Source organism: Branchiostoma lanceolatum, chromosome 18 (assembly GCF_035083965.1).
Source record: "Branchiostoma lanceolatum isolate klBraLanc5 chromosome 18, klBraLanc5.hap2, whole genome shotgun sequence".
Classification (NCBI taxonomy): domain Eukaryota; kingdom Metazoa; phylum Chordata; class Leptocardii; order Amphioxiformes; family Branchiostomatidae; genus Branchiostoma; species Branchiostoma lanceolatum.
Genome location: NC_089739.1, coordinates 3718569 through 3743993, shown reverse-complemented (window position 1 = coordinate 3743993; position 25425 = coordinate 3718569). Strand labels below are relative to the sequence as shown.

The window sequence follows — 25425 nt, the reverse complement described above, 5'->3', positions numbered from 1 at the left end:
GCTCGAAATGCATTCGAAATATTCTATGGAAGCCTGTGTGATAACACTCCCGAACCCTATGTGATCCGGATAGTTATCACACGGTCCGGAACACCCGTATCAGGCCCAGGCATGACATAAAGTATGATATCGTGTGTTATACCGGTTGAACAAGACTGAATACACAACTTCGTCTTGTAAAATAAACAAACAAACGAACAAACAAGTGAAAAGTTAGTGCAATGCTGATTCGGTAGTTATAGGAACCGACCAGGTCGTGTGTCACCAAATACATGGAAAAGTGGGGACATTCAGTTAAAAATGTCATGATGCCAGTATTGAAACATTATAAAAGTTTCTCACTGCGGATATTTTTGACATCCAAAACTAAAAACTCTTAAAAAAGCCCACACCTATCTGTAATGTAATTATTGTACAAACAAGTGTTCGATTGCACTTGCGTGACAGACCAATGGTGTCGCCCTCATAATCGATATCAGAAAGGGGGGTCTGCTACATGGCTGTCTGGCTTTATGCTGATAATGAATTAACAAAACACGCGTAGAAAAGAAACTTACGTCATGGAATATTTCCTCGCCAGACAAATCAACAACACAGCAAGGAATTTCTTCACATTGTCCACAGCATACTCCCGGCAGATTGCTTGGTACATACGTCATACACTGAAATAGCATCAAGCACAAAAATAGTCAGGAAATGGTGCATCCCGAATATGATATTTCTTGTTATCTGCCACTTTCTATCTATTTGGTACTTTACATGATGCAAACAACAACATGGCTGACAGCTATGAAGTGCGTTAGAAATTAAAAGACGACAACTTTGCAACACCAAATAGTAGTGCAACACCAAAGATGGTATTTGTGTACGGTGCAATGAAGCCCTTGAATATTACATAAGGATGGTTCAACTATGTGAAAAAATAAACTGAAAATTGACTTCAGAAAATAAATTAGAAGACGACAGATTTTCAACACCAAATAGTACGGTGCAATGAAGTCCTTGAATATAATAGAAGGATGGTTCAACAATATGAAAAAATGGACAGAAAATTTACTTCAGAAAATAAAGATAGCCACTCACTGGCATCGGGCAGGTTGTATTGCACTCTTCCGTAGGGTAACATTCGATTTGATGCAGGGTACCCCCATGTTCGTGGTTTTCTTCTTCCACTGCTTCCAGACACGTGCATTGTACACATTCAAAGGCTGCAGTCCAGACGTCTCCAGGCTAAACATGTCAAAGAAGGGGATGTTTCATGAAAAAGCAAACAAATTTAACGGTTCTTGGTAGATGTCAATGTGCAGATGTTGGCACATTGGTGCACCCAATCCGTAGTGTGGTTTTGGCACACATTTTGACAGATTAGCCCAAGTGGTTCGATGGGCGTCACTCTACCGTCAGGGATTGTCGTGTAAAGTGCCTTTCCCAGGGGCACAACGTCGGGGCATGGTGAGTATCGAACCCGGGACCTATTGGTTCTGAGTCCAATGCTCTAACCGTTACACCACGCCGACGCCACTGGGGATGTTTCTTGAGCCAATAAAGAATTTAACTCTTTCCATGAAGTCATTCTGATGATAATGAGTGTTTAAAAATAATCTTCTTCAGTTGACCACAAACAAGACTCATTGACAGCCACTCAATATGTTTTGTGTTAAACTAACTTGGTTTTGATGGCAGATGTTTGTTATTTCACGACGTGTTTCACTTTTCACCTTTGACTTGAAAAGTTTAAGAGTGTACCTCTCAGGGAAGCAATCACGAGAAAGCTTATTCCACGACCAGTACACATTGGTGTATTTGAAACAAAGATGGCAAGTTTTCTAGTCGATTCTGTAGCAATTACATCGTCTCTGATGTTCTTCACAAATAAATCTAAGGTTCCTTACCAGGTAGAATGTTGGTGTTGGCATTGGTGTGCCGGGAGGTAGAGGAATTCCCAGTCCGATAATGTAATCCACAAAGTCAGAATCTTCATAGATACAGTAGTCTGGTAGTGGCTCTGAGAAAAGGTACAAGGTACAGATACGTAAAATAGTCGTGTACTATTCATAATGTCTTCTTTTCCTCACGTCCTCGGAGTAATCTAATCACTCCCGAAGAAGGTCGGCGTAAGAACGACCGAAAATTTGAGGTGATGAACTTTTGCTTCGTGTTGAAGTTAAGTATCAAACTTTATAATGTCTTCTTTTCCTGTTGACTATAGCTAGTAGTGCAATGTCTCGCATTATTTGTCAAGAACACCATTCGTACGGGCAAGTACGCTGGATTCTTTAACCTATGGTATTTCAACTTCCGAGTCTTCTCCATAAACCAAAACAAAGGCTTAATGTCATGTGCTATGGACAAATACAAAGCGCAGCAAGACTAGACAATGAGGGGCTCGAGCTGGATCCTCGGAATTTATTGTTTTTATTCATTCAGTTTACAGATACAATCTAAAGGGAGTCGGCAACAGGTGTTATAGCCTCTACAGGGCCGACTCCCTAGAAACAAATCAAGAGAAATCTAAACTAACAACTACAACAATAATAAAAACAATTGCAAAATGTACAACAAATGATAATAATAACTAAAAGTTACATATACAAAAAGGAAAAAATACCATAATAGACAAATACAAATAATTGAATTGGAAACAAAATGAAACTAACAAACAAAACGAGTTATAACGCTAGGTGCTTAAGCAGTTTGAAATATGTCCCTTATGGTAATTGGTCACAGCTATGGTTACTGTTGTATTTCATAAAAGGCCTCTTGATTCTGAAACGGCATAAGGGATCACGGTTGGGAATACAATTCTCATTTTCGTCCAATTGTGCATGTAGATGCTCAACGAAACTTACCACATTCATTGGTAGTGCAGTTGCACCCAAAGTTGAAAGGCACCTCCACTACTTCATAACCCTGAAAAAGAAAATTTTGAATGTCATACTTTTCTTCTGAGAACAGGAAGCTCATTTTACATACTTTACGTTATGGTATTTATAGAAATATGTGATCTTTTATTGTACTCATTAGAGATGAATATACGTTGAAGAGTATGACAAATGTTTCAACGTGTTACAATTCATTCTAAATACTTGTGTGATTAAAAAAATCGACGAAAACTTACAGCTTCACATGTTATGTTTGGTGGCAATGGACAATCGACACACACTGTAGGATAAGAACAATAAATCAGTCATTCTCAGATACAGATGACAATTTCTAAAGACAATATGACCACAAATAACGTTACCACTTATAGAATGGACAAAATTTTTTAAGAAAACTAAAGATTACGGGTAGGCAGACTCCCCATCTTTATAGACCCAGCTAAATAGACATTGACGTGGGGCTCGATCTCGTAAATGATTTATTTACTCTATCACAGCTCTCAATTTCTCACACATTTTGGTGTGTTGGGGTGGTGCTCCGTTTCTATAGCCACTGGGCCACACATGCAACTACAATGGGGCTAGTAGTAACGTGCGCTCAACTTTTATCAGTGCAGAATGCTAATTAGATACAGCTGACTATTTCTAAAGACATTCTTACCTCATAATGAATAAAAAAAACACGCAAAAACCTAAAGGTTGCGGGTAGGCAGACACTCCATCTTTACAGACACAGCTGAATAGAAATCGACTAGAACTCGGATACAATTTATTCAATCAACACGCACAACTCTCAACTTCTCACATATTTTGATGTGTAGGGGCGTTGCTTCGTTTCTATAGCCATTGATGGGGCCACACATACAACTACAGTCGGGGCTACATGTAGTAGTAACGTTTATTAGTGCACATAATGCTTAATAGAGATGTTAGCAGTAATATTGTACCATTCTAAACTCTTTGACCTATCACTTGGTCAGAGTTTAAAACAACGAGATCCCGAATGTACGGTAGACTCTAGCCACCAGGCCATTGTAATGCCACGTGCGAACCATCTACCATAGATGTCAATCATAAAGAAAACCTCAAGCATGAAGCCCTTAAAACAAAAGTACATCTCGTTACAAAATAACATATACTACTCACCACAGGTGTAAATGGAACAACAGTCGGTTGGGGTTTCTTGTAGTTCCTCAAAGGGATTACATACAGGCATGGTCGGGTCACACGTACTAGTGTCGCAGACTGTTAAATTAAAACATAGACAGTTAATCATTTGTTTGGAAAATATATATGCACACATTACATTTATAACAACACACAACTCAATCTAGGCATTTGAATAAATCACTAGGATTGCAATACATTATGAAGCCATTCATGTGATCATGAAAATCAAACATTCATTTGACATAAGCAATTATGTTATCTGCCAACATTAACTACTCTGTTGGTAACAATGTGCTAAAGGCACAAGAATATTAGTAGAAGATTACATATAAAATATATATATATATATATATCATTTTAAAAGGCTTTTTACAGAATTGATTATTAAATTTGTATTAGTCTATTAGTCATGATTGAAAAACAAAAGCGACGCCATGTTCAAATCAAAGTCACTTACTGCAGTCATAGACTGGTGCGCAGTCGTCTGGCTCCTGTACGTTGATTGGAACATGCCCATAGCCACAAACGGGAACATCCGGAGGTTCGCAGGGATTCTCACAGACTAGAAACAATTATACTTTTTTATGTAATGTAAATATCAAAACATATAATATATATATATATATATATATATTTATATATATATATATATCTATATATATATATATATATATATATGTATAAATATATATTCAAACATATATACAAATACATATTCAAACATATATATATATATATATATATATATATATATATATATATATATATATATAGAGAGAGAGAGAGAGAGAGAGAGAGAGAGAGAGAGAGAGAGAGAGAGAGAGACAGACAGAGAGAGACAGAGAGAGAGACAGAGAGAGAGAGAGAGAGAGAGATGGGTAACCTTAGTTGGCCATATACATCCTTTTTCTAGCCAAATTATGGTCAGCTTAGATGAATCGGATCACATGCATTTCCTCATCTAGATATTTCAACATCTACAAAGTTGGTGAACGTAAGTACACGAAGAGAAGACAGTCTTACCACACTCGTACTCTGGGCAGCAAGGGTCAAAGTTTTCCACGTTCTTCAAGATTTTACAGTATCCTTCGCAGACTGGCTCCACATACGGGTCACAATACACATGGTCACACTCAAAGTTGTTGGGACCATAGCAAGTACAGATCTGGCAACTGTCACCGCCTGGGACCCATGTGGAGTTGACCTGGGGGATACGAAGCAATCGCAAACATGTACATCAGACGGCACCAAGTTAATGTGCTGGTTCTACGAATCAGAAGAATATCCATGAACAAGACGGACAGGAGTCGTCGAAAATTTGGAGGTGCGTATTTTCGCTACCATTTTCTAAGTCACTGTTCGAAGAATGTTCTCGTAACTGTCAAGAAAACGTGACTGATGAATTTATTCAACGAAGAAGAATATTTAATTAGAAGATGAACATAAAAACGCAGTGGATCAAAACTATATTCCGGTCTTAATGTAGTAGGCAATTTCCAGAGTAGCCTTCGTACTCTTTTTATATTAGGTCGATTAGTCCTCACTCTCAGTGAGTCGAGCTTGTCTCAATCATAAATACCTCTGACCTAGGGAGAAGAAATGCTGTCCCAGTTTTACTCATGTAACCAGTAACTTTGAAGTGGGCTTCGGGTTTTATTACGTGTTGACCGTTACGTTAAAACAAATAAACAAACAAATAAAAACAAACGAACAAGCAAACAGTAACAGTCTGCAAGGGAAGTTTGAATCAGCAAGCAATTTAATTGGTGATGTCCTTATATACAAAAACGAGATTAATTATTGTCATTCAATTGCAATGTTAATTTCTTAAATCTATGAGTGAAGCACATTTTACAGATGCCCTTGTTAAATTAAGATGTTTCTTTCTAACTTAATCTTTGTAGTGTGCACACTTACCATCGTAAAGTAACTTAACATCCTTTGATGATAGTAAAAGTATTTCTTACCGCCACATGGTTGCCTTGATCGTCTACACAGTGCACTGTAGATAAAGCAGATTACCATAGAAGATGTTATTGGCAGCATCTTTAATCAATGATGACGAAAGAAGGCAGATATTTCAGTAAATGTCCCAAATGCAAGTGTATTTTCATCATGATATCTCCACTATCAACAATTCTAGACTGCATAACATTAGCCTGGAATACTTTCATCAGGTTGGTAACTCAATGAATGAAAATACTCTTTATACACAACCAAGTGTTTTATTCCAACGACGTTTCGGTGGCGTCTGTCGCCTTGCTCCTGGTAATTTTACATATTTATTAACTGTAGAGTTCCCCTTTAAACTCACCTAATCGTTGCACAGCTAACTCCATCAATCTCCTCTAGCAATGTTTAAAGCCACATTGCCATGGTAGCTAATAAAATTTCAAAAACTATAGGAATCCTGGGGAGAATCCGTCACTTTATAACCCGTAAAACCTTTATTACGATATATAACAGTTTAGTTTACCCCTACCTCATCTATTGTAATATTGTCTGGGGTAATGCCTACAGAACTACCCTTCACCCAATATTAATTCTCCAAAAAAAATTTGTACGCATCGCTTCTGGTTCAAATTTCTACACGCACTCTCTACCTCTATTTGAAAAACTTAGAATTTTGAATATTTTTGACATAAACAGATTTCAACTTGCTCTTTTCACAGCCAAGTTCATTAACCATAATCTGCCTGATACTTTTGAAGACTTAATCAATTTTTGCTCCCAGTTTCACAATTACCAAACACGTCAAAGCTCAAAGTTACTCATCCCCCTATTCAGAACTTCTTTAGCCCAAATGAGTGTAAAGTTCAAATGCATCAATATCTGGAACAGTCTCCCCTCCCCCCTAAAGAGTTTTACTTCTGTGATAACCTTCAAATGTAATCTTCGAGAGCATCTCCTATGAAATCCCAACTACTTCTAAACATATTTCTGGTCTTCGTTAATAATTCATTTCTTACGTTTAATCTGTATTATATTATCAGTATTCGATTTTTTGTTATATAGTTGTTTATTATGCTTATTTCATTATTTGGTATACCTTTATTCGTTATTTATCATATTATTTTTGTAATCGACATTTGTTAAGTTAAAAGGAGGAGGGCTTCTATAAGCCTTGCAGGTTTCTTTCCTCCTCATGCACGTTCTTATTGTATTTCTAATTGATTTATCATTGTTTTCTGTTTTTATGTGCGAAATAATAAACAAACAAACAAAAGCTAATTAGTAGTAAATTGACAACCGTACTCGCTGAAAATGCATTCTGCCTTACAGTAGGTCAGTAAAATTTATAAACACCTGAACCATGTGTTGATATCACCAGTAAATTAAATTGTCAATTGACTTGTTCTTTTCTGGATCGAAACTTTTTGGTTAAAAAGAAGATTCCAAACTCACGGCACTCCTCCTCGGGAACACACTGGTTGGTTTCCTCGTCCAGCACATACCCATCAGGACAGAAACAGGCATCTTGTATCATGTCGTTGGCGTCACAGTGGCCGGTAGGATTGTCGCATGTCCGCTGACACGTGCAAGACCGCTCTACCAGACTCCCAGAGCAGTTCAACGCTAAAATAGGGACAAGCACCCTTGGTCATGATGTCGAAAAGGAATATTTCTGACCTAGGAAGAATGTATGCTATCACAGTGTACAAGATTGTTTGCAGATTATGCAGTGTCCATTGAGTGAAAAGAAAAAGTAAAGCAACCAAATATATTTTTCACCCAATCTCCCACTGCTTCATAAAAAGAAGTCAAAACTAACTCACTGGGCGACATCCGTAGCTCTTATCGTATATGGGATAGTTGACCACTAGTGTCAACATTTTCGGGCGTTGTTTTTAGTGGGAATAAAAGAGAAAGAAAATGGCTGGTGTAGCTAAAATTTGTTTGTCGCAAGTAATTTGATAGTTAACGTTATATTTGTGCCCTAGATCATGTTGATATGACTTACGGCTGCAGAAGCTTATTTCATTAGTTATAGGACGTCTTAGACGTAAAAAAAATCAAGAAAGAGCACAAGATGAAACATAGGATATCTAGCGGTGTCAAGGTACAGATGTCCCCTAGCCCTATGGTCCTTTGTTTTGATATGTATATCAAAATATAGGGTTATCCTTTTGAAATTAAAAAAAAAAACAAGAACAAATTGAATTGGCCTGGCCTTTATCATGCCCTTGTATGGACGCGAAGGGGAAAACCGTTGTTGGAGACTTACAGCAATGTGGCAATTCTATCCGCCAGTCTATGCATATTGGGTCGTTATGGCGTCTGGCTTCTTCGAAGCAGGTAGTGACGAAGGTTTCAATTGACTGGCACTCCGATACACAATGATAAACGTCATATCTGCACGCTCGGCGGAACGTCTCCGGATCCACATACTTGAAGCACTCCTCCAAAAGTGCATTCTCTGTGGGATCCTTGGATATGAAATCACAATCGGCATGTTAGAGACATTATATAAGGTTAGAACATTAAGCTATGATCTATATCAACGTTATTTGATAAAGGTCGGAGGGAGGGGTAAATGTTCACACTTCCCCTCTTCTTGAGATATGATTAATATTCACTCTGAGCTTTGTGAATAGCCTCATCAGGTTGGTAATTCATTTGGAAGTTCCATGCTCGCAAATGCAGTTTTCGACCAATATCTCTGCAGCTTGCCAGCTCCCTTCATCATGGCATAATCAACTTCTCTACTCGTCATCACCAGTCATGAACATAGGCGAGGGGGGGGGGGGATCGGTACAGCGACACAATGCCACCATGAAACAAAGATGTAGCAAGAGTTATTTATGTTTTGAGCATATGACACGTTCCAATGCATATGACAGGGCATTTGGCCAAACATCTGAACAGAGAACATAAGATTCAAACTTCCTCTGAGTGCATGACTGTATATTGCATTATTTAAAAATTCTATATGTCAGAATGAATAGCCGGCAGCCTTATACTCAAACTGAAGTGAAATCAACCTCTGTAAAGTTGCAGACATCTGGCGCTTTATCGTCATTCATAGAGACGGGGGGCGACACAAGTTATCTAGCACGTATGACCCGCTATTACGGTCACGTGCTTCTGACGCCACGTTCTAGGAGTAGACGGGTTCATTCCGTGAACAAGGTTGACGGAGTCAGCCAAAAATGTGGGTAAGTCCCAACTCATTTTTGTTGTTTAATCATTAATTCACAAGTCCTTCAAAGATACTATAGCAATGTCACATTTTTTTGCAATGTATGATATACGTACTGCACTCAGGTATTCATCGCAAACATCCGCAAGTTCCGTGCAGTTCTCATTCGGTGGAGGTGGTGATGTCGAAATGCACTCATTCTTGTGAGCGAGTCCATTTTCTACCAGGTACTCGCAAGCACACTGCTCTGGGTTCGTCTCCAAACAATCATCAGTCTGGTTATTGTTGCAAGTCCCTGGAACAAAGAAGCAGTTAGGACATCAGGGGTCTTTAAATACAGAGGGATCATTCATAAAGTTCCTAAATCATGCAGGACATAGCATAGAAATAGTTCTCTTATTCGAGACAGGCTCGGTAAGATCACGCTGATATATTTCCTTAATTCTAACAGACACAAAAGTAGGGAGAAGATAAACCATACTACATTCTCTTCTTGAAACTCTGTGTGTATCGTCATGGCACTAACGTCCTCCTCGGATACTATTTCTATAACTCTGGTTGATTTGCAACGATAACATACAGCTACATGCAAAATTATTCAACCCCCCTTGCTTTTTGGACATTTTGGCAAATTGAGGAACTTTACAACTGCATGATATTACTAAATCATATAAGTGATGAACAGATATGTTATTACAGTCTGATACCACAGCAAAAGTTAAGATTTTTTTCATAGTCCATCCAAAATAGCAACTTTCACACAAATAGTATGTTGCAAAATTATTCAACCCCCTATGAGGGGTTGTCTTTAGTACTTAGTGCAGCACCCCTATTTATCTAAAAGCTGAATTCACCTGATGTAGACGTGAACGATAGCTTGTCACAAGCTTCTGGCAGTGCACTTTGGAAATTTCGGCCCATTTCTCGTGGGCAATGGTCTCCGGCTAGCAATTTTCTGAGGTTTACGTACCGCAACAGCTTTCAATAGATCCAACCCAAAATTCTGAACTGATTTTAAGTCTGGAGACTGTTATGGGTACTCAAGAACCTTCCAGGTTCTTTTTCTGACCAAACATGTGGATGTCGATGTGTGCTTGGGGTTATTGTCTTGCTGGAATGTCCAATGACGCCCCAGCTTCAACTCCTTAACGGACCTGGCGACATTCTTGGCCAAAATTTCAGCAGCCACAGTGATATTTCTTAGAAGACAGGTGGACAAGAACCATATGATTACTGTAAAAGTCCTGAAAAACAATTTGGCTGAAGGAGAAACTGTTGTTTCAGTGGAAACAGTGCGCTGCACACCTCATGCTGAAGGGCTCAAGGCCAGAACCCCAAGACCCACACCATTGCTGAAGCCATGCCCCAGGAAAAGTTGCCTCCAGTATGCTCAAAACAACCTACTAATGCCACACAGTAGTTTTTGGACACTGTTATATGGACTAACGAAACAAAAAGACTTGTCCTCTTTGGTCCTTCGTGTCAGAGGTATGTTTGGCACAGGAAAGACTACGCATACGCAGAGAGGTACACCCTGCCTACCGTGAAGCATGGTGATGGGTCTGAGATTCTTTGGGGGTGTTTTGCTTCTAATGGCACTGGGAATATCCACCGTGTTGAAGGCATCATGAAATAAAACCAGTACTAGGATATTCTGGCCAGGAAAGTTACCAATTCCGTTAGAAAGTTGAAGCTGGGGCGCCATTGGACATTCCAGCAAGACAATAACCCCAAGCACACATCGACATCCACATGTTTGGTCAGAAAAAGAACCTGGAAGGTTCTTGAGTACCCATAACAGTCTCCAGACTTAAAATCTGTTCAGAATTTTGGGTTGGATCTGAAGACAGCAGTTGCGACACGTAAACCTCGGAAAATTGCTGAGCTGGAGACCATTACCTACGAGAAATAAGCTGAAATTCCCAAAGAGCACTGCCAGAAGCTTGTGACAAGCTATCGTTCACGTCTACATCAAGTGAATTCAGCTTTTAGATAAATAGGGGTGCTGCACTAAGTACTAAAGACAACCCCTCATAGGGGGTTGAATAATTTTGCAACATACTATTTGTGTGAAAGTTGTTATTTTGGATGGACTATGAAAAAAATCTTAACTTTTGCTGTGGTATCAGACTGTAATAACATATCTGTTCATCACTTATATGATTTAGTAATATTATGCAGCTGTAAAGTTCTGCAATTTGCCAAAATGTCCAAAATGCAAGGGGGGTTGAATAATTTTGCATGCAGCTGTATTGTGACTTAGATATTCTTTTATTCAAAATTATCCCGACTAATTACAAATATCATTTAAAAACCCTCTTGGTGTCTTGGAATGGACTCTAAAGTTGTAAAGGTTGACCTACCACAAAGGCCATGTATGCCATGAGCTGCTAGGTCTCCTGGCTCGATTCGGATCGTGACTTTGTAGCCAAGATGGCTGTACTGAACAAAGATCCCGTACTCCTCGATCCAGAACCAGACGTTGGGATTCCCAAACTGTTTGATGGCTTTTACCCCAGCCACGTTATAGGTACCCCATCCTGTGGGCTGCCCATCAATGAACATCTGAGATCAAGGGACAAAAATAGCTTCTGAGTTAATGAATGAATGAAGACCTTTAGTGCACATTTCTGCCACACTAGGCTAAGTACAGGTCGCAACAAAACAAAAAGTACAGTTTGCATATGCAAAAGAATATGGCTATCATTAGATAAATTCTACTTCTCCTCGCTCTACGGTTATAGTAGATATAAAAGAACAGACGTGTTTTTCAATGGGAGGTTTGTCTAGTCGCATTAGGAATATGAATTTTTGTACAGTACTTAAATGTGTGAAGTAGGAAAATAGGTTTTCTACAACCTTGTTAATATGTAGTCAAACCTGTGTCAGCAGTGATCATTCAAGAGAAAATTAACACTCTGTGACTGTACCTTAAATATATTTACTTGAGTTTGGTAAGGCTTATTTGTGTCAAGTAATAAATGTGAAGATGTAATTTAAGAAACTGATTAGTTTGCAGTAACCCATGTCACTATTACGTCATGGGACGAATATTCGCAATGATCTTTAAAAGACAACAGGAGAAACTTGCTATAGGAGGAAAAAGGCAAAAATGCTAAATATCACATAACATCAAAGAACATACATACATACATAATTCATTCTCTTTAAGGAGTTGTATCATCAACAAAGTTTCACAATGAATTCATAAAAAATTGGCTCATTACCTGAAGACCTTGATAAACAACCTTGAATGAATGCCCCCCGTAAAGGAGAGTCACGGCGGCCGTGCAGGTAACAACGTCGTTTGGACCATAGGGACTCTTGTGGTAGAAGAAGTTTGCGTTTGGTAGAGTTGAACAGTCCACGTTGGTGCCAATAATGGCAAATAGGTTGTCCGCAGTCGAAGCAGAGAGGATGTAATCGCCCGCTCCTTGGAATGGAAAGTATCCTCCATCCATGCCCTGGTAGTGAGGGTCTCCCCAACCAATGCACTCACCTGTATGAGCAAATTGTTGAAATCACAACAACAGTTAAAGCAACACAACATTGGAGGGGGGAGGGGGTTATGTTCAATTCAGTAAAGATTCTGCAAAAGGTCCGCATGAAACCGCGGGGCTAGAATCTGGTGTGTTACGCTGAATGGCGGTTATACCGGCGATATAGATACAGATTCAGATATAAGGTAAAATCTCCAAATTAAGCAAGATCTTCATGTATCAGTGAACCGATGAGTCAAATTGATGTGACCCCAAAGGTGCTGTTAATTTTCTAAGAAAAAAGCTTAGAAACTCTCTTAGTCAGGAAGTATGACCAGGGTTTTGTGAGGAAAAACAACTAAAAGTTACGGTGACCGTAGATTGTTGCTGCAACAATAACTGAAAGTTGCAAAGCGGGCAAGCATGTAATCCATGTATTACTAAGTCCGTGTGCTGCAATCTATCGGTATAGTGCATGTAAAGCCGTAGATGTGCTCCTACAGGTTCTTAACCTGAAAAAGCCCGCTTGTTTTGAAACCGGACTAGACTAGAAGTGCACCCGATACATATCCAATTCCCGATGGTAATGGTGTTATAGGGGAAGCAATAAGTGCATAGCTATGGTGCAGAAGGACGTCCTTCCGTCCTCTGAAGGAACTTCATTTACCATAGCTATGGGGAACGCATTTATTGGCTACTTATGCGCACAGGCTAATGGGAAGGCCTTTCGTGAGCACTTCAAAATGGCGGCTTTGCAGACTACTACTGCTTGCTGTGCACACGCATTCGTGTCGAAATTGTTAAAGATGCTGTACTTTTTGGAGTGCTGATGATCTACGAATTCACTGAAGTACTTATTGCCTGTCATGCCAACCTTATGATAGCTCTGGCAAGCTCCACCCACCGCAAGGCCGCACGCACTACACCAATATTTTGCGGTACTCCGTACGGCAATATCCTGAAGCGTTTGGAGCTCATAAGTCATATCTAAATATACGCAGGTAAAAAATATTTCAAACAGGGATAGCCTACGATATTGAGTACATGAAAGCGACTTTAGTTTTTCTGTAAATAAAACGATTCTTTCACTCCCGATCGCGAACCTGTTTTTTTCTTAGTCGCAAATAAGATACCGCAAGGCCCCGGCGCGCACTATATGTTTTGCGGCAGTATCCTGAAGCGTTTAGAGCTCATATATCATATCTAAATATACGCAGGTAAAAAATATTTCAAACCGGGATAGCCTACGATATTGGGTACATAAAAGTGACTTCAGTTTTTCTGTAAATAAAACGATTCTTTCACTCTCGATCGCGAACCTATTTTTTTCTCAGTCGCAAATAAGTTACCGCAAGGCCTCGCGCACTAAATATTTTGAGGTACTCCGTACGGCAGTATCCTGAAGCGTTTAGAGCTCATAAATCATATCTAAATCAACGCAGGTTAAACATATTCCAACCCGGGATAGCTTACGATATTGGGTACATGAAAGCGACTTCAGTTTTTCTGTAAATAAAACGATTCTTTCATCTCAATCGTGAACATGTTTTTTTCTCGGTCGCAAATAAGTTACCGCTAGGCCGCGCACACTAGATTCTTTGCGGTACTCCGCACGGTAAAATCCTGATGCAAACTGATGGTGAAACAGTACTCACAAGGCTTACAAGCAAATAGCAGTAGTTCTTGTGGAAATATATGATGATATGTAGCATACGGACCATACGACTGACCACAAATAACTTACTCCACTTTTCCACCAAATGTAAAAAAAAAAAACTGTTCTCTCAAAGCTGGTAATTATTGTAAATGCAGCTTGCCAGGACCATCATAAGGTTAGCATGACAGGCAATAAGTAATTCGTAGATCGTCAGCACTCCAAAAAGTACAGCATCTTTAACAATTTCGACACGAATGCGTGAGCACAGCAAGCAGTAGTAGTCTGTAGAGCCGCCATTTTGAAGTGCTTACGAAAGGCCTTCCCATCAGCCTGTGCGCAGAGGTAGCCAATAAAGGCGTTCCCCATAGCTATGGTGAATAAAGTTCTTTCAGAGGACGAAAGGACGTCCTTCTGCACCATAGCTATGCACTTATTGCTTCCCCTATAACACCATTACTATCGAGAATTGGATATGTATCGGGTGAGAAGTTTTGAGGTATGGCATCATTTTTATATGTATAACTTTCCAATGAATTGGTATTTGCTGTTGGTACAATTCATGTTGTCATGAGGCATGCTGATTCAGCTCATCATTTATCAACAAGGTTTGAAAATAATAAAGACGAAAGGTTGACAAAATTAAAAAGACAATCTTCCTCTATGCATATGTCTACATGCAAATATAATGAAGCTGCCGGCGACACCAATTTGATTGGTTGTTCTCATATATAAAAGGCTAAATTGTAACCTTGACATAAAAGCAACCTGAAGTGAAATTCTGTACCTTTGGACACATATTTTCTGACTGATGTATCCTGATGGAAATTAATGTGTTTGGTATTTATTAACGGTGCTAACTTACAGGAAGGACATGTTTTACTCACATCCACATGAATAATGTACACAACATCCATCGCTGAAATACAGCGGAATCTTGCCATTGGCACAGAGACCACCAAGTAGGGGTGGACATTCAGGGTTGTCAACGACAACTACGCCACAGTCTGAGCAGGTATATGTTTTGCAATCCCCGACTGTCCATATGGTGTTGAACTAAATGGGAAACAGAAGTATCATAATATCAACTTTTCGTTTCCCCACACAACATCTACATGACTTGTATACATTCACCATGATCGAAAGGAATTGGTTATGTAATGATGATTAACGTTTGGACGACCATACACTATATACAGCCGGTCACAATGAACTGGAAACCACAGGATTGTAAGAATTTGGCAAGCATAGTGATGCCTGAAAGGTAAACAATTAAGATTCTACCATAGCTTCAAACAAAATAGTAGATTTGTTTGCTCTTACAATATTCTAGGTTAGGTAGAAGAAGAGGATTTTACATGATAGTATGCATGGGTCGGCATTGTTTAACACATGTAATTAACCTAAAATGAGATCTCAGTAAAATAAAAAAAATACTTACAGGTATTGTAGCTACGATACCACCGAGCATCTGGAAGAGTGGTAACAAAGCATCATAGGGCAGAGTCATGACATTACAGACATCGGGACACGTCGTTGCGGGTGCGGCAGTTGTAGGTACTAGTGTTGTAGGTGCTGCTGTTGTTGGTGCTGCTGTTGTTGGTGCTGCTGTTGTGGGTGCTGCTGTTGTCGGTGCTGCTGTTGTGGGTGCTGCTGTTGTTGGTGCTGCTGTTGTTGGTGCTGCTGTTGTTGGTGCCTCTGTTGTTGGTGCTGCTGTTGTCGGTGCTGCTGTTGTCGGTGCTGCTGTTGTTGGTGCTGCTGTTGTGGGTGCTGCTGTTGTGGGTGCTGCTGTTGTTGGTGCTGCTGTTGTTGGCGCTGCTGTTGTGGGTGCTGCTGTTGTTGGTGCTGCTGTTGTTGGTGCTGCTGTTGTTGGTGCTGCTGTTGTTGGTGCTGCTGTTGTTGGTGCTGCTGTTGTGGGTGCTGCTGTTGTGGGTGCTGCTGTTGTTGGTGCTGCTGTTGTTGGCGCTGCTGTTGTGGGTGCTGCTGTTGTGGGTGCTGCTGTTGTTGGTGCTGCTGTTGTTGGTGCTGCTGTTGTTGGTGCTGCTGTTGTTGGTGCTGCTGTTGTGGGTGCTGCTGTTGTTGGTGCTGCTGTTGTGGGTGCTGGTGTTGTTTGTGCTGTTGTTGTGGCTGGTTTTGTTGTCGGCCTTAGCGTTGTAACACAATGAGCTGGAAGCTCACAGCATTGCACGTTTATTTCATAATCCCGGCAACTGAAAGATGTGGGTGGTTTTGAAACAATTGTGAGAAACATGAGAACCTGAACGATATTACAAAACAGTGGAAATGCAAAATAAGGAGAAAGACAGACGCATGAGTCTTGAGGTCATTTGACACACAGTTACGCTACCTTTGCAGAATGTCATCCATAATTCGTCAAAAGTAAAATGGGTCATTATACCTACTGTACGCGTATGTGGATTCAATGGACATGGGAAGAAACTTGGTTTCGTATTTCATTCAAAGTTTTAGCTAAAATCATGTCACGGTCAAAGCCAACCTTTCTTTCCAAATAGATATTAGTTATATGTATAAGGTCTTCACGTGCACAGACTTCAAGGTTTCCCATTTTCAAGATAATCTTTCTTCTGGGGAAATTCAAGAATGTTTGGTAGACTCAAATGTTTGTTTAGAGTCCAGATGTGCACATAAACAGTAGATGATAGAATTAAACCATAAGTAGGCAACACAGGCGCAGGCAACGATCGCGCATGTTAACACGTCAAATGAGTCATCTGGTTGACTTAAAAGATGTTGTTTGTGGTCTTTTAGACATGTCAGATCATCATCACTTCAGTTAGAAAATGTGTACAAAATTCTGCCGTCTGATTAGAAACGATTTAGAGGAGATTGTTAAATGAAAATGGTCGTAAAAACCGTTTAGAATCATACAGTGCCTATTCGAACATGAAATAGAGGCTTCTCACCCAGTTGTTTTCTTTGAGGAGTCGCAGTATAATCCGTTATCAACGTCACATGTGACCCCATTTCCAGGCTGCATATATACGTTGGGTGCATTCCTATCTCTGCACAGTATTTTACTTGGTTTTTCGCAGAACGTATAGTTCTGACGGAGGGTATCATAGGTCTCGTCATCATTCGGATCTAGAAACACAGAAAAGTTTAAAGTTACTGGTAATACATCTATTGCTTTCAGCAACATTTGTACTTATAAAAACCCAATCACCCTGAGAGCAAATGCCAGTGAAGGGCCAAAAAACGGTGACAGAGGTCAAGAAATTGATTTCGCTCATGTTTTGCAAGTAGGTCAAGATAGTTCTTGACCTACAACCCCTCAGGGTTATTATTGTTAGAACTAGATGATTTTGATTTACGCTCAGCAATGAGTAAAATCAGAATTAGTGCCCACCCCCTTGATATAGAGAGGGGGCGGTACAAAAAGCTACCTGTGTGCGAAAGAAATACTGCATGTCAAGCACAGTGGAAGACGAAACACATTTTATTTCAAGTTGCCACTTCTATACGATAAAGAAAGAAAGGCGCTGTTTCATGGGGCCACCAAATTCTATCCAAATTTCTCCAAGTCCACTGACAAAAAGAAAACTACTCTCCTCTTATCATCGCAAAACCCACACATTATAGAAAAAGTGGGATCATTCGTCTTTCACTGTCTCGGAAAAAGAAGTCAAACCCAAATAAGATAGAATTTAGTGTTAGTATTCAGACTAGAAAAGTCACATGCTGTATTGTTATATATTGTCTGTCCGTCCTTTCATGTTACATGTACTTTCAATTAGCCTATGGGGAAGAACTTGCAATAAACTATTATTATTGTCAAAAACATAAAATATGGCGCAGTTCGGGGCACGATTACAAACGAATGCTTGACTATCATGGAAAAACGACAAAGACCAACTAAAATGCTTAAAATGACGATATCCGCGTAGGGGTAGGGGTGATCCGGTGTGCTTGTCCAAAAACGCCAGCCGTAGCGAACCCGCATTACACTACCACTAGCTACTTGAAAAAGCATTATGCTTCACCTCAATCGAGGATGACTTACTTTACCGCTTTATAAGTATCGCTCTTCTAACGGAATAGTTCAATGCAAGGCCATATTTGAACACTTCTGGCGTTGAAATAAGTTGATTAAATATGGAGATATTATTCTGGGAGATAAAGCGGTGAACATTTGTATTTAGTTAAAGGCTTGCAGGTTGTACATACATGTAGGATGGGCTGTCATCGAGGGAGTTCCATAGTTTGGTTTTTAGTCGATGAAAAGAAGCTGTCGCCTTTAAAGGACGTTGAGACAGGTAATTGAACAATGTACCAGGTGTGATTTATAGGAAATGCTAGCTGAATGAAAGGCTCCCAATGGCTAATAATAATGCTTTCTAGCGCTGAATCAATGCAGGGAATTATAGGTTCCACACAATACACAACATATATGATATCTTATCCACACTTGCATTTTGTGCAACTGTCGCAAGGGTCTGGGCGGCTGCCATTCGGCGCCACCAGGTGACCTCAATACGACTTTCCCCAACCGAAGTCAGGTACCCATTTACACCTGGGTGGAGTGAGGAAAGTCGTGCAAAGTGCCTTTCCTAAGGGCACAAAATCGGTGACATGACAGGATTGGAAGTCGGGATATCTTTGTTCTGAGTCGAACGCTCTGCCGTTGCGCCACACGACCCCAAGTTCGGACAAGCTGAGAGAGATCATCGGAGCAATGGTCATGAACGTACGCGATAGAAACGACACAAGGTGTCAACGTTCCGCTTATAACAAAGGGACGCCATATTTGATACCAACCAATAGCTAATGGCCGTACACATTCTCATTTCAATGCGGTCTGATAGTTGGAGACAGTCATTTGAAGATCCTTCCCAAAGACGAGAGCAATATTCCAGACAGGCACTAGCAACGATAGTGATGGTGATATCCTTTACAGATTAAGTATAATGTCGGGAGTGAGGTAGTTAATGGTATAGAGAACTTTCATAGCTGCAGATTTGGCACTCCCTTGTAACTAGTTTCAATTCATAGATATGGGTGGAAGAAATGGTTTACGGTATCTATTTACGCAAAGTGTTTTTAGTGTTTTTAGCTTGGCAAGAACTTTTTTTGCCAAACTTTGAATTGTAAGAGCAAATGAAGTGATAGGTTGGCTTCAAATTTGCACCATATATATATAAATATATATAAAAAATAACTGATAATGAGCACATTTGGCAATGATATGTTTGGCAAAGTCTTGGTTGTCACGTGGTTGTCCTCAAAGGAAAGTGTTTCTATCGAATTTAACAAAAAATATACTTTGAGTCCAGGGGACGGAAAATATACCCAAAACTTATTTTACCCGTTCCCAATGCAACAGTAGGTTTTGAGTAAAATGAAAGCTATTTAGAGGGGTATGGGTCAAGCACTATCACTGTAGAATTATGCATATTAGCCAAATAGTTTTTGAAACACTATTGTTTGATCCTTAAAGACTGTTGATCTAAATTTGCTTCTTTCTAATGCCTAATTGCTGCCAATTCTAATGCTTAATTTCTGCCAATGTAAAAAACGTATACAATTTAGCCAGGCAATTTAAACAAAACTGAGACCATAAAAACAGAGACACATTGATTTCTCCGAAACATATTCAAAACATAAATGGTGTCAATATACTGACTGCTGCCACTAAACAAGTCAAAATATAAACTAACCTGGTGCCCCTCCATTCATAAAACCAGTCCATATACAAACAGGAACACAGTATGCAGTGGTTGTAGGTGCTGCTGTTGTAGGTGCTGCTGTTGTGGGTGCTGCTGTTGTTGGTGCTGCTGTCGTGGGTGCCGCTGTTGTGGGTGCTGCTGTTGTTGGTGCTGCTGTTGTGGGTGCCGCCGTTGTTGGTGCCGCCGTTGTTGGTGCTGCCGTCGTTGGTGCTGCCGTCGTTGGTGCTGCCGTTGTGGGTGCTGCCGTCGTGGGTGCTGCCGTCGTGGGTGCTGCCGTCGTGGGTGCTTCTGTCGTTGGTGCGGCTGTCGTTGGTGCTGCTGTCGTTGGTGCTGCTGTCGTTGGTGCTGCTGTCGTTGGTGCCGCCGTCGTTGGTGCCGCCGTCGTTGGTGCCGCCGTCGTTGGTGCCGACGTCGTTGGTGCCGCCGTCGTTGGTGCTGCCGTCGTGGGTGCTGCCGTTGTGGGTGCTGCCGTCGTGGGTGCTGCCGTCGTGGGTGCTTCTGTCGTTGGTGCGGCTGTCGTTGGTGCTGCTGTCGTTGGTGCTGCTGTCGTTGGTGCCGCCGTCGTTGGTGCCGCCGTTGTGGGTGCCGCCGTTGTTGGTGCTGCCGTTGTTGGTGCTGCCGTTGTTGGTGCTACTGTTGTTGGTGCTGCTGTCGTGGGTGCTGCTGTCGTGGGTGCTTCTGTCGTTGGTGCGGCTGTCGTTGGTGCTGCTGTCGTTGGTGCTGCTGTCGTTGGTGCTGCTGTCGTTGGTGCCGCTGTCGTTGGTGCCGCTGTCGTTGGTGCCGCTGTTGTGGGTGCCGCTGTTGTGGGTGCCGCTGTTGTGGGGGCCGCTGTCGTTGGTGCTGCCGTCGTTGGTGCTGCCGTCGTTGGTGCTGCCGTCGTTGGTGCTGCCGTCGTTGGTGCTGCCGTCGTTGGTGCTGCCGTCGTTGGTGCTGCCGTTGTTGGTGCTGCTGTTGTTGGTGCTGATGTCGTTGGTGCTGCTGTTGTTGGTGCTGCCGTGGTTGGTGCTGGGGTGGTTGGTCCAGGCGTTGTGCATTCGTGCATTTCATAGCAACATCTGTACCGTACCTCATAGTTTGAACAACTGTATTTGAAGACAAATTCAGTAATTATGTTTGAATAATTCTCAGATTAAAAGACTACAGTTAGTTTTTTTTCAATTTCGATATTGGAATGTGTATGCACGTAAGATTGAAGTTACGGATTTTTTCAGTAAACTCAATAAATTCGTGAAGTTATTTGTCATGAATAAAGGAAAAGTTAAAAATTATCAAAACCCAGTGGAGAGTGGATCTGATCCGCTACTTATATTTGGTTGAATACAAAAACGCTATTGCGTTGCCATTTTTACATTGAATTTGGATTTGGCCGCAATTACATTATACAGCATCAATATTCTAGTAACCCCCTAAGCACCCCCAGATAAAGTACAGGCAGCTTTTACATATTCTATTGCAAACAACCTATTGATAAACTTTAAGTTGGGCGTATTTCAGAAATCTTGGGTTGACTCTATAGTATTAAACATCACTGTATTTCTGGATACTTGTTGGTCAACTTATAGCCGTAGCAACTTTATTTACCGATTGCTTTAGGTCCGAATCGACATTGATTTTAAACATCCCATTGAAACCAATATTTACGATGAAAAAGGCCCTTAGAAAAATAGGGCGTGCTGTGGAACTCTAGGGCCGATCTTGAAAATAATGTTTGAAGCTTGTATGTGGAAAACATTATGACTTTTAACCTTTTAAACTTGATTCTTCTATCGGAAATTACGAATTGACAAACGAGCTCATCGACTATTTAGCATACAGCCTGTTCTTGGTTTTACTTCTATTGGACCATCCTAAATAGTAAATTGCTTTAACCTAAATAAGAAAATCAATTCACAGATTTCCTGTAAAACCTGGTTCGCCAGGTTTGTCCTTTAGTCACTAACGAAAGCTAGCGTGTTTTTTTTCTGAAATGTCTTTTTTTAATGTTATCCAGTTGCTTGGCTTCAGTTACTGTCTTTGGCGTACTTCTTCCATTCTTTCGTACCAAAAATTGACCTTGAACTTCAGCAATTTACCCATAATAACCAATAGTTAAGGCATCGTTCCCATCATGCAACACATTCCATCGGTCCGCATAAATGGGCAATAATGAACCATTTGATTATAAAGGCTTCATTCATTTGTTCATTCGTGATACATTTTTTACGATTTTGCTGATTTTAAATCAATAAAGATGTGGTCTTTTAGGAAAAAACGCTTCTGGAGTTGAGTATGCCTGTATTTAGTTTTAAGAGTGTTGAAAAGTACAGTTCAAAAGCTATCTTTATTATTCAACAAATTGTTTGGATTGAAGCAATAATGTTATATGATCCATCACAACATGTTACATTATTGGTCAAATGATTGGGGACTTGTAGAGCAATGTTTGTAGGCTAACAATTCTATACATGAACTTACTTGTATTCACACTGAGCACCGTATTCTAAGGTACATTCAGTGAGCCCGTCATCTGAGATGCCTCCATTCCCTAGCACGTAATCTGTTCCTACGAGCCGGCACTCAATGTCCATTGGCGTCTCACAAATGTCATATCCGTTTTCTCGAGCTGATTCGTCATCTTCGTCCTCTTCGCCTTGTTCTTAAATTAATCAATAAATATATATCTTCATCCCGTTATTCTTAACATCATTTATGTGTAACAAGGAAATGTGTATGACTGTAATGGTGTAAACTTTTGGAAGAGCTGAGAGGAACTATGGTCTTAGACAACGTGAATTAACTGTCCTGAACAACTCCCCGAGGGTTAATATTCTCCCTGAAAGAGAGACTGGTACTAAATTAGCAAACATACTTGTTCTATCAAAAGTAAATCATTATGAACAGTATGGCACTAAATTGAACTATCATAACACATTGTCCTGTGTCCGAATATAATTTTCACGTGTATCTTGTTTTGAATTTGATGAACCACACTGGATTGTATCATTTATGGACCGTTCTTGTTTATGTGTTTGTTGTTTGTTCCTACCTCCAGGTGTCTCACAAAGGAATTCCCTTGCAGTGTCACAATCCGTGGCTGTAAGGTCTCCATTCCTCATCATTAGGCAACGTTGAGTATCACTTCCATCAGGGGCATTGCTGAAGAAGAAATAGTTGTGAAGGTCTCTTATGAAAGGGCGTTGTTATTTCAGCATTGCTACATTCCTGCTAGAACTGCGTACAAATTAAGTTATTTTCCAAACATATGAGTTGATATTAAGTACAGGACACGTGTGTTGAGAGTAGTTTTACTCTGCCGTCTGATATTGATTTCCTTTCTATAGTTTCTTTCAAACTTTTGCTAATTTTTGCCGTTTTATTCACGGACACTTATAAGCCATCCAAGTGCTAAACATATTTTGGAATGACAGGGAAATGATAATCTCACAGCGATGTAAGAAGGTCCAATCCGTCAGTGCTTCCGCTGTCCCACGCCCAAGCATCATTTATCCACGTGGCTCCCAGATAGTATGTTTTCTCTTCATATTCATCCATGATCATGCCCTGAAGTTGGGACAATTGCACCAATGCATAGGTTCAACAGGTTGGAAAGTCAACTGAAGCCAAAGACATCAAGTATCTCCTAGTAGCAGAGAGTTTATCAAGACCTGCACAATGAAGGCATCTGACTACCTGTCAAAACGTTGGTACAAGGAGGGACGTTTACTTATATGTTGAAAATTCTACTTTCAGATGTAGGTTTTAAATTGATGCTGCCTGTATCAGAGTCAACATAAAAGTTCAGTAAAATTTCGCGAAGTGAAAAACAATTAAAGTATCTACTACTCAGGTTTGATTCATCTAACATGTAGCATGGGAACGGCTTTTACGTAGAAATGAATGGAAAGGGTCGGCAAATCCATGTCCATAGCAATGAATTCATAATTAAGAAAATAAGTTCCACTACTATGGTCTTCTGGGTTGACCTCTCCTTTTATCCTTGAGCAGATACTTCGTAACTATAATAAAACTATAATTATGGATTTAAGAAATCATGTATTGATTCTCTCTTGGTAAAAGATAGAGCACTTGATATCTACATTGTAATTTGTTCCCAAGGCATCAAAGACAATATTCCCGTTACACTTACATATTCATCGGAGGATGAAATAGACACCAAGCTGCCACCACCTTGCTGACAGATTGTTTCTGCAGAATCCTTGTCTGTTGGTTCTTCCGTTTCGTAATGATAGCAGGATTCCCCAAATGGCATGTCATTATCATCCTCACACACTGAACAGTAGGAAACAAACAGACATTGGCATCTACTATCAAATGAAAGATAGATGTTGCTTTACCTTAAAGTACCCATGACCACTCGCAAAATTTCTACATGGAAGGAAAAGATATACAAGACAACATGCAATTTTGCAGGGTTAAATAGGTCAAGCTTGTATCATGAATCTAAGATAAGCTAATGCTGCAGCGGAAGAAAAACAATGATTGGCATTTGCAAAAAGCCTAAAAAAATCGCAAGCTATCAAACTTTTGACGATTTCCAATTATATCAGACAAAAGCCGTCCCTACAACATAGACATAATTCTATTCAAGCTCTATCTTACGTGATAATTTCATACGAATAATATACATTCATTTTTTTGCTCCAAAAATTATTATCAATCTTAGTTTAAACCGTGTTTATCATATCAATGTTCCACAAGATTCCTGTTTTTAACAGTTTCAACACCAACGTACCTGTAGGAGGGCAGTGTGTATCTATCCATTCAGACCATTGACAATCAGGTTCACATATTGTAGTTGGTGCTTCAGTTGTGGGTGCTGCTGTTGTGGGTGCTGCTGTTGTGGGTGCTGCTGTTGTGGGTGCTGCAGTTGTGGGTGCTGCTGTTGTCGGTGCTGCTGTTGTGGGTGCTGCTGTTGTCGGTGCTGCTGTTGTCGGTGCTGCTGTTGTGGGTGCTGCTGTTGTGGGTGCTGCTGTTGTTGGTGCTGCTGTTGTCGGTGCTGCTGTTGTCGGTGCCGCTGTCGTCGGTGCCGCTGTCGTCGGTGCCGCCGTCGTGGGTGCCGCCGTCGTGGGTGCCGCCGTCGTGGGTGCCGCCGTTGTTGGTGCCGCCGTTGTTGGTGCCGCCGTCGTGGGTGCTTCTGTCGTGGGTGCGGCTGTCGTGGGTGCGGCTGTTGTTGGTGCTGCTGTCGTTGGTGCTGCTGACGTTGGTGCTGCTGTCGTTGGTGCTGCTGTCGTCGGTGCTGCTGTCGTCGGTGCCCCTGTTGTCGGTGCCGCTGTCGTTGGTGCCGCTGTCGTTGGTGCCACTGTCGTTGGTGCCGCCGTCGTTGGTGCCGCCGTCGTTGGTGCCGCCGTCGTTGGTGCCGCCGTCGTTGGTGCCGCCGTCGTTGGTGCTGCTGTTGTTGGTGCTGCTGTTGTTGGTG

The 25425-nt window shown here is 40.8% G+C and overlaps 1 protein-coding gene across 1 annotated transcript; it reads right to left on the bottom strand.

The window, feature by feature from the left end:
- Positions 1–392: 392 nt before the first annotated feature.
- On the bottom strand, positions 393–25055 carry LOC136424184 (mucin-2-like). Its single transcript, XM_066412695.1, has 23 exons — positions 24742–25055; positions 24136–24278; positions 23434–23549; positions 23035–23144; positions 22464–22644; positions 20001–21091; positions 17250–17427; positions 15767–16535; positions 15213–15381; positions 12420–12691; positions 11556–11757; positions 9309–9487; positions 8278–8479; positions 7458–7628; positions 6020–6054; positions 5076–5256; positions 4510–4614; positions 4029–4127; positions 3119–3162; positions 2850–2910; positions 1893–2005; positions 1084–1230; positions 393–662 (listed from the first exon to the last, which is right to left on the bottom strand). The coding sequence occupies exons 2-23, from the start codon at positions 24256–24258 to the stop codon at positions 408–410; spliced, it is 4803 nt and encodes a 1600-aa protein (XP_066268792.1). The 5' UTR covers positions 24259–24278; positions 24742–25055; the 3' UTR covers positions 393–407.
- Between the last annotated feature and the right edge of the window lie 370 nt (positions 25056–25425).

What these genes read in the sequence shown, in the direction of transcription:
- LOC136424184 (XM_066412695.1), bottom strand. Translation starts at nt 24,258, where the DNA reads ATGCCATTTGGGGAATCCTGCTATCATTACGAAACGGAAGAACCAACA. An exon ending in TTGGACCTTCTTACATCGCT is followed by an intron (nt 23,145 to 23,433) that starts GTGAGATTATCA and finishes TTTCTTCTTCAG; the next exon opens with CAATGCCCCTGATGGAAGTG. An exon ending in CAACACCAACATTCTACCTG is followed by an intron (nt 1,231 to 1,892) that starts GTAAGGAACCTT and finishes TGACATGTTTAG; the next exon opens with CCTGGAGACGTCTGGACTGC.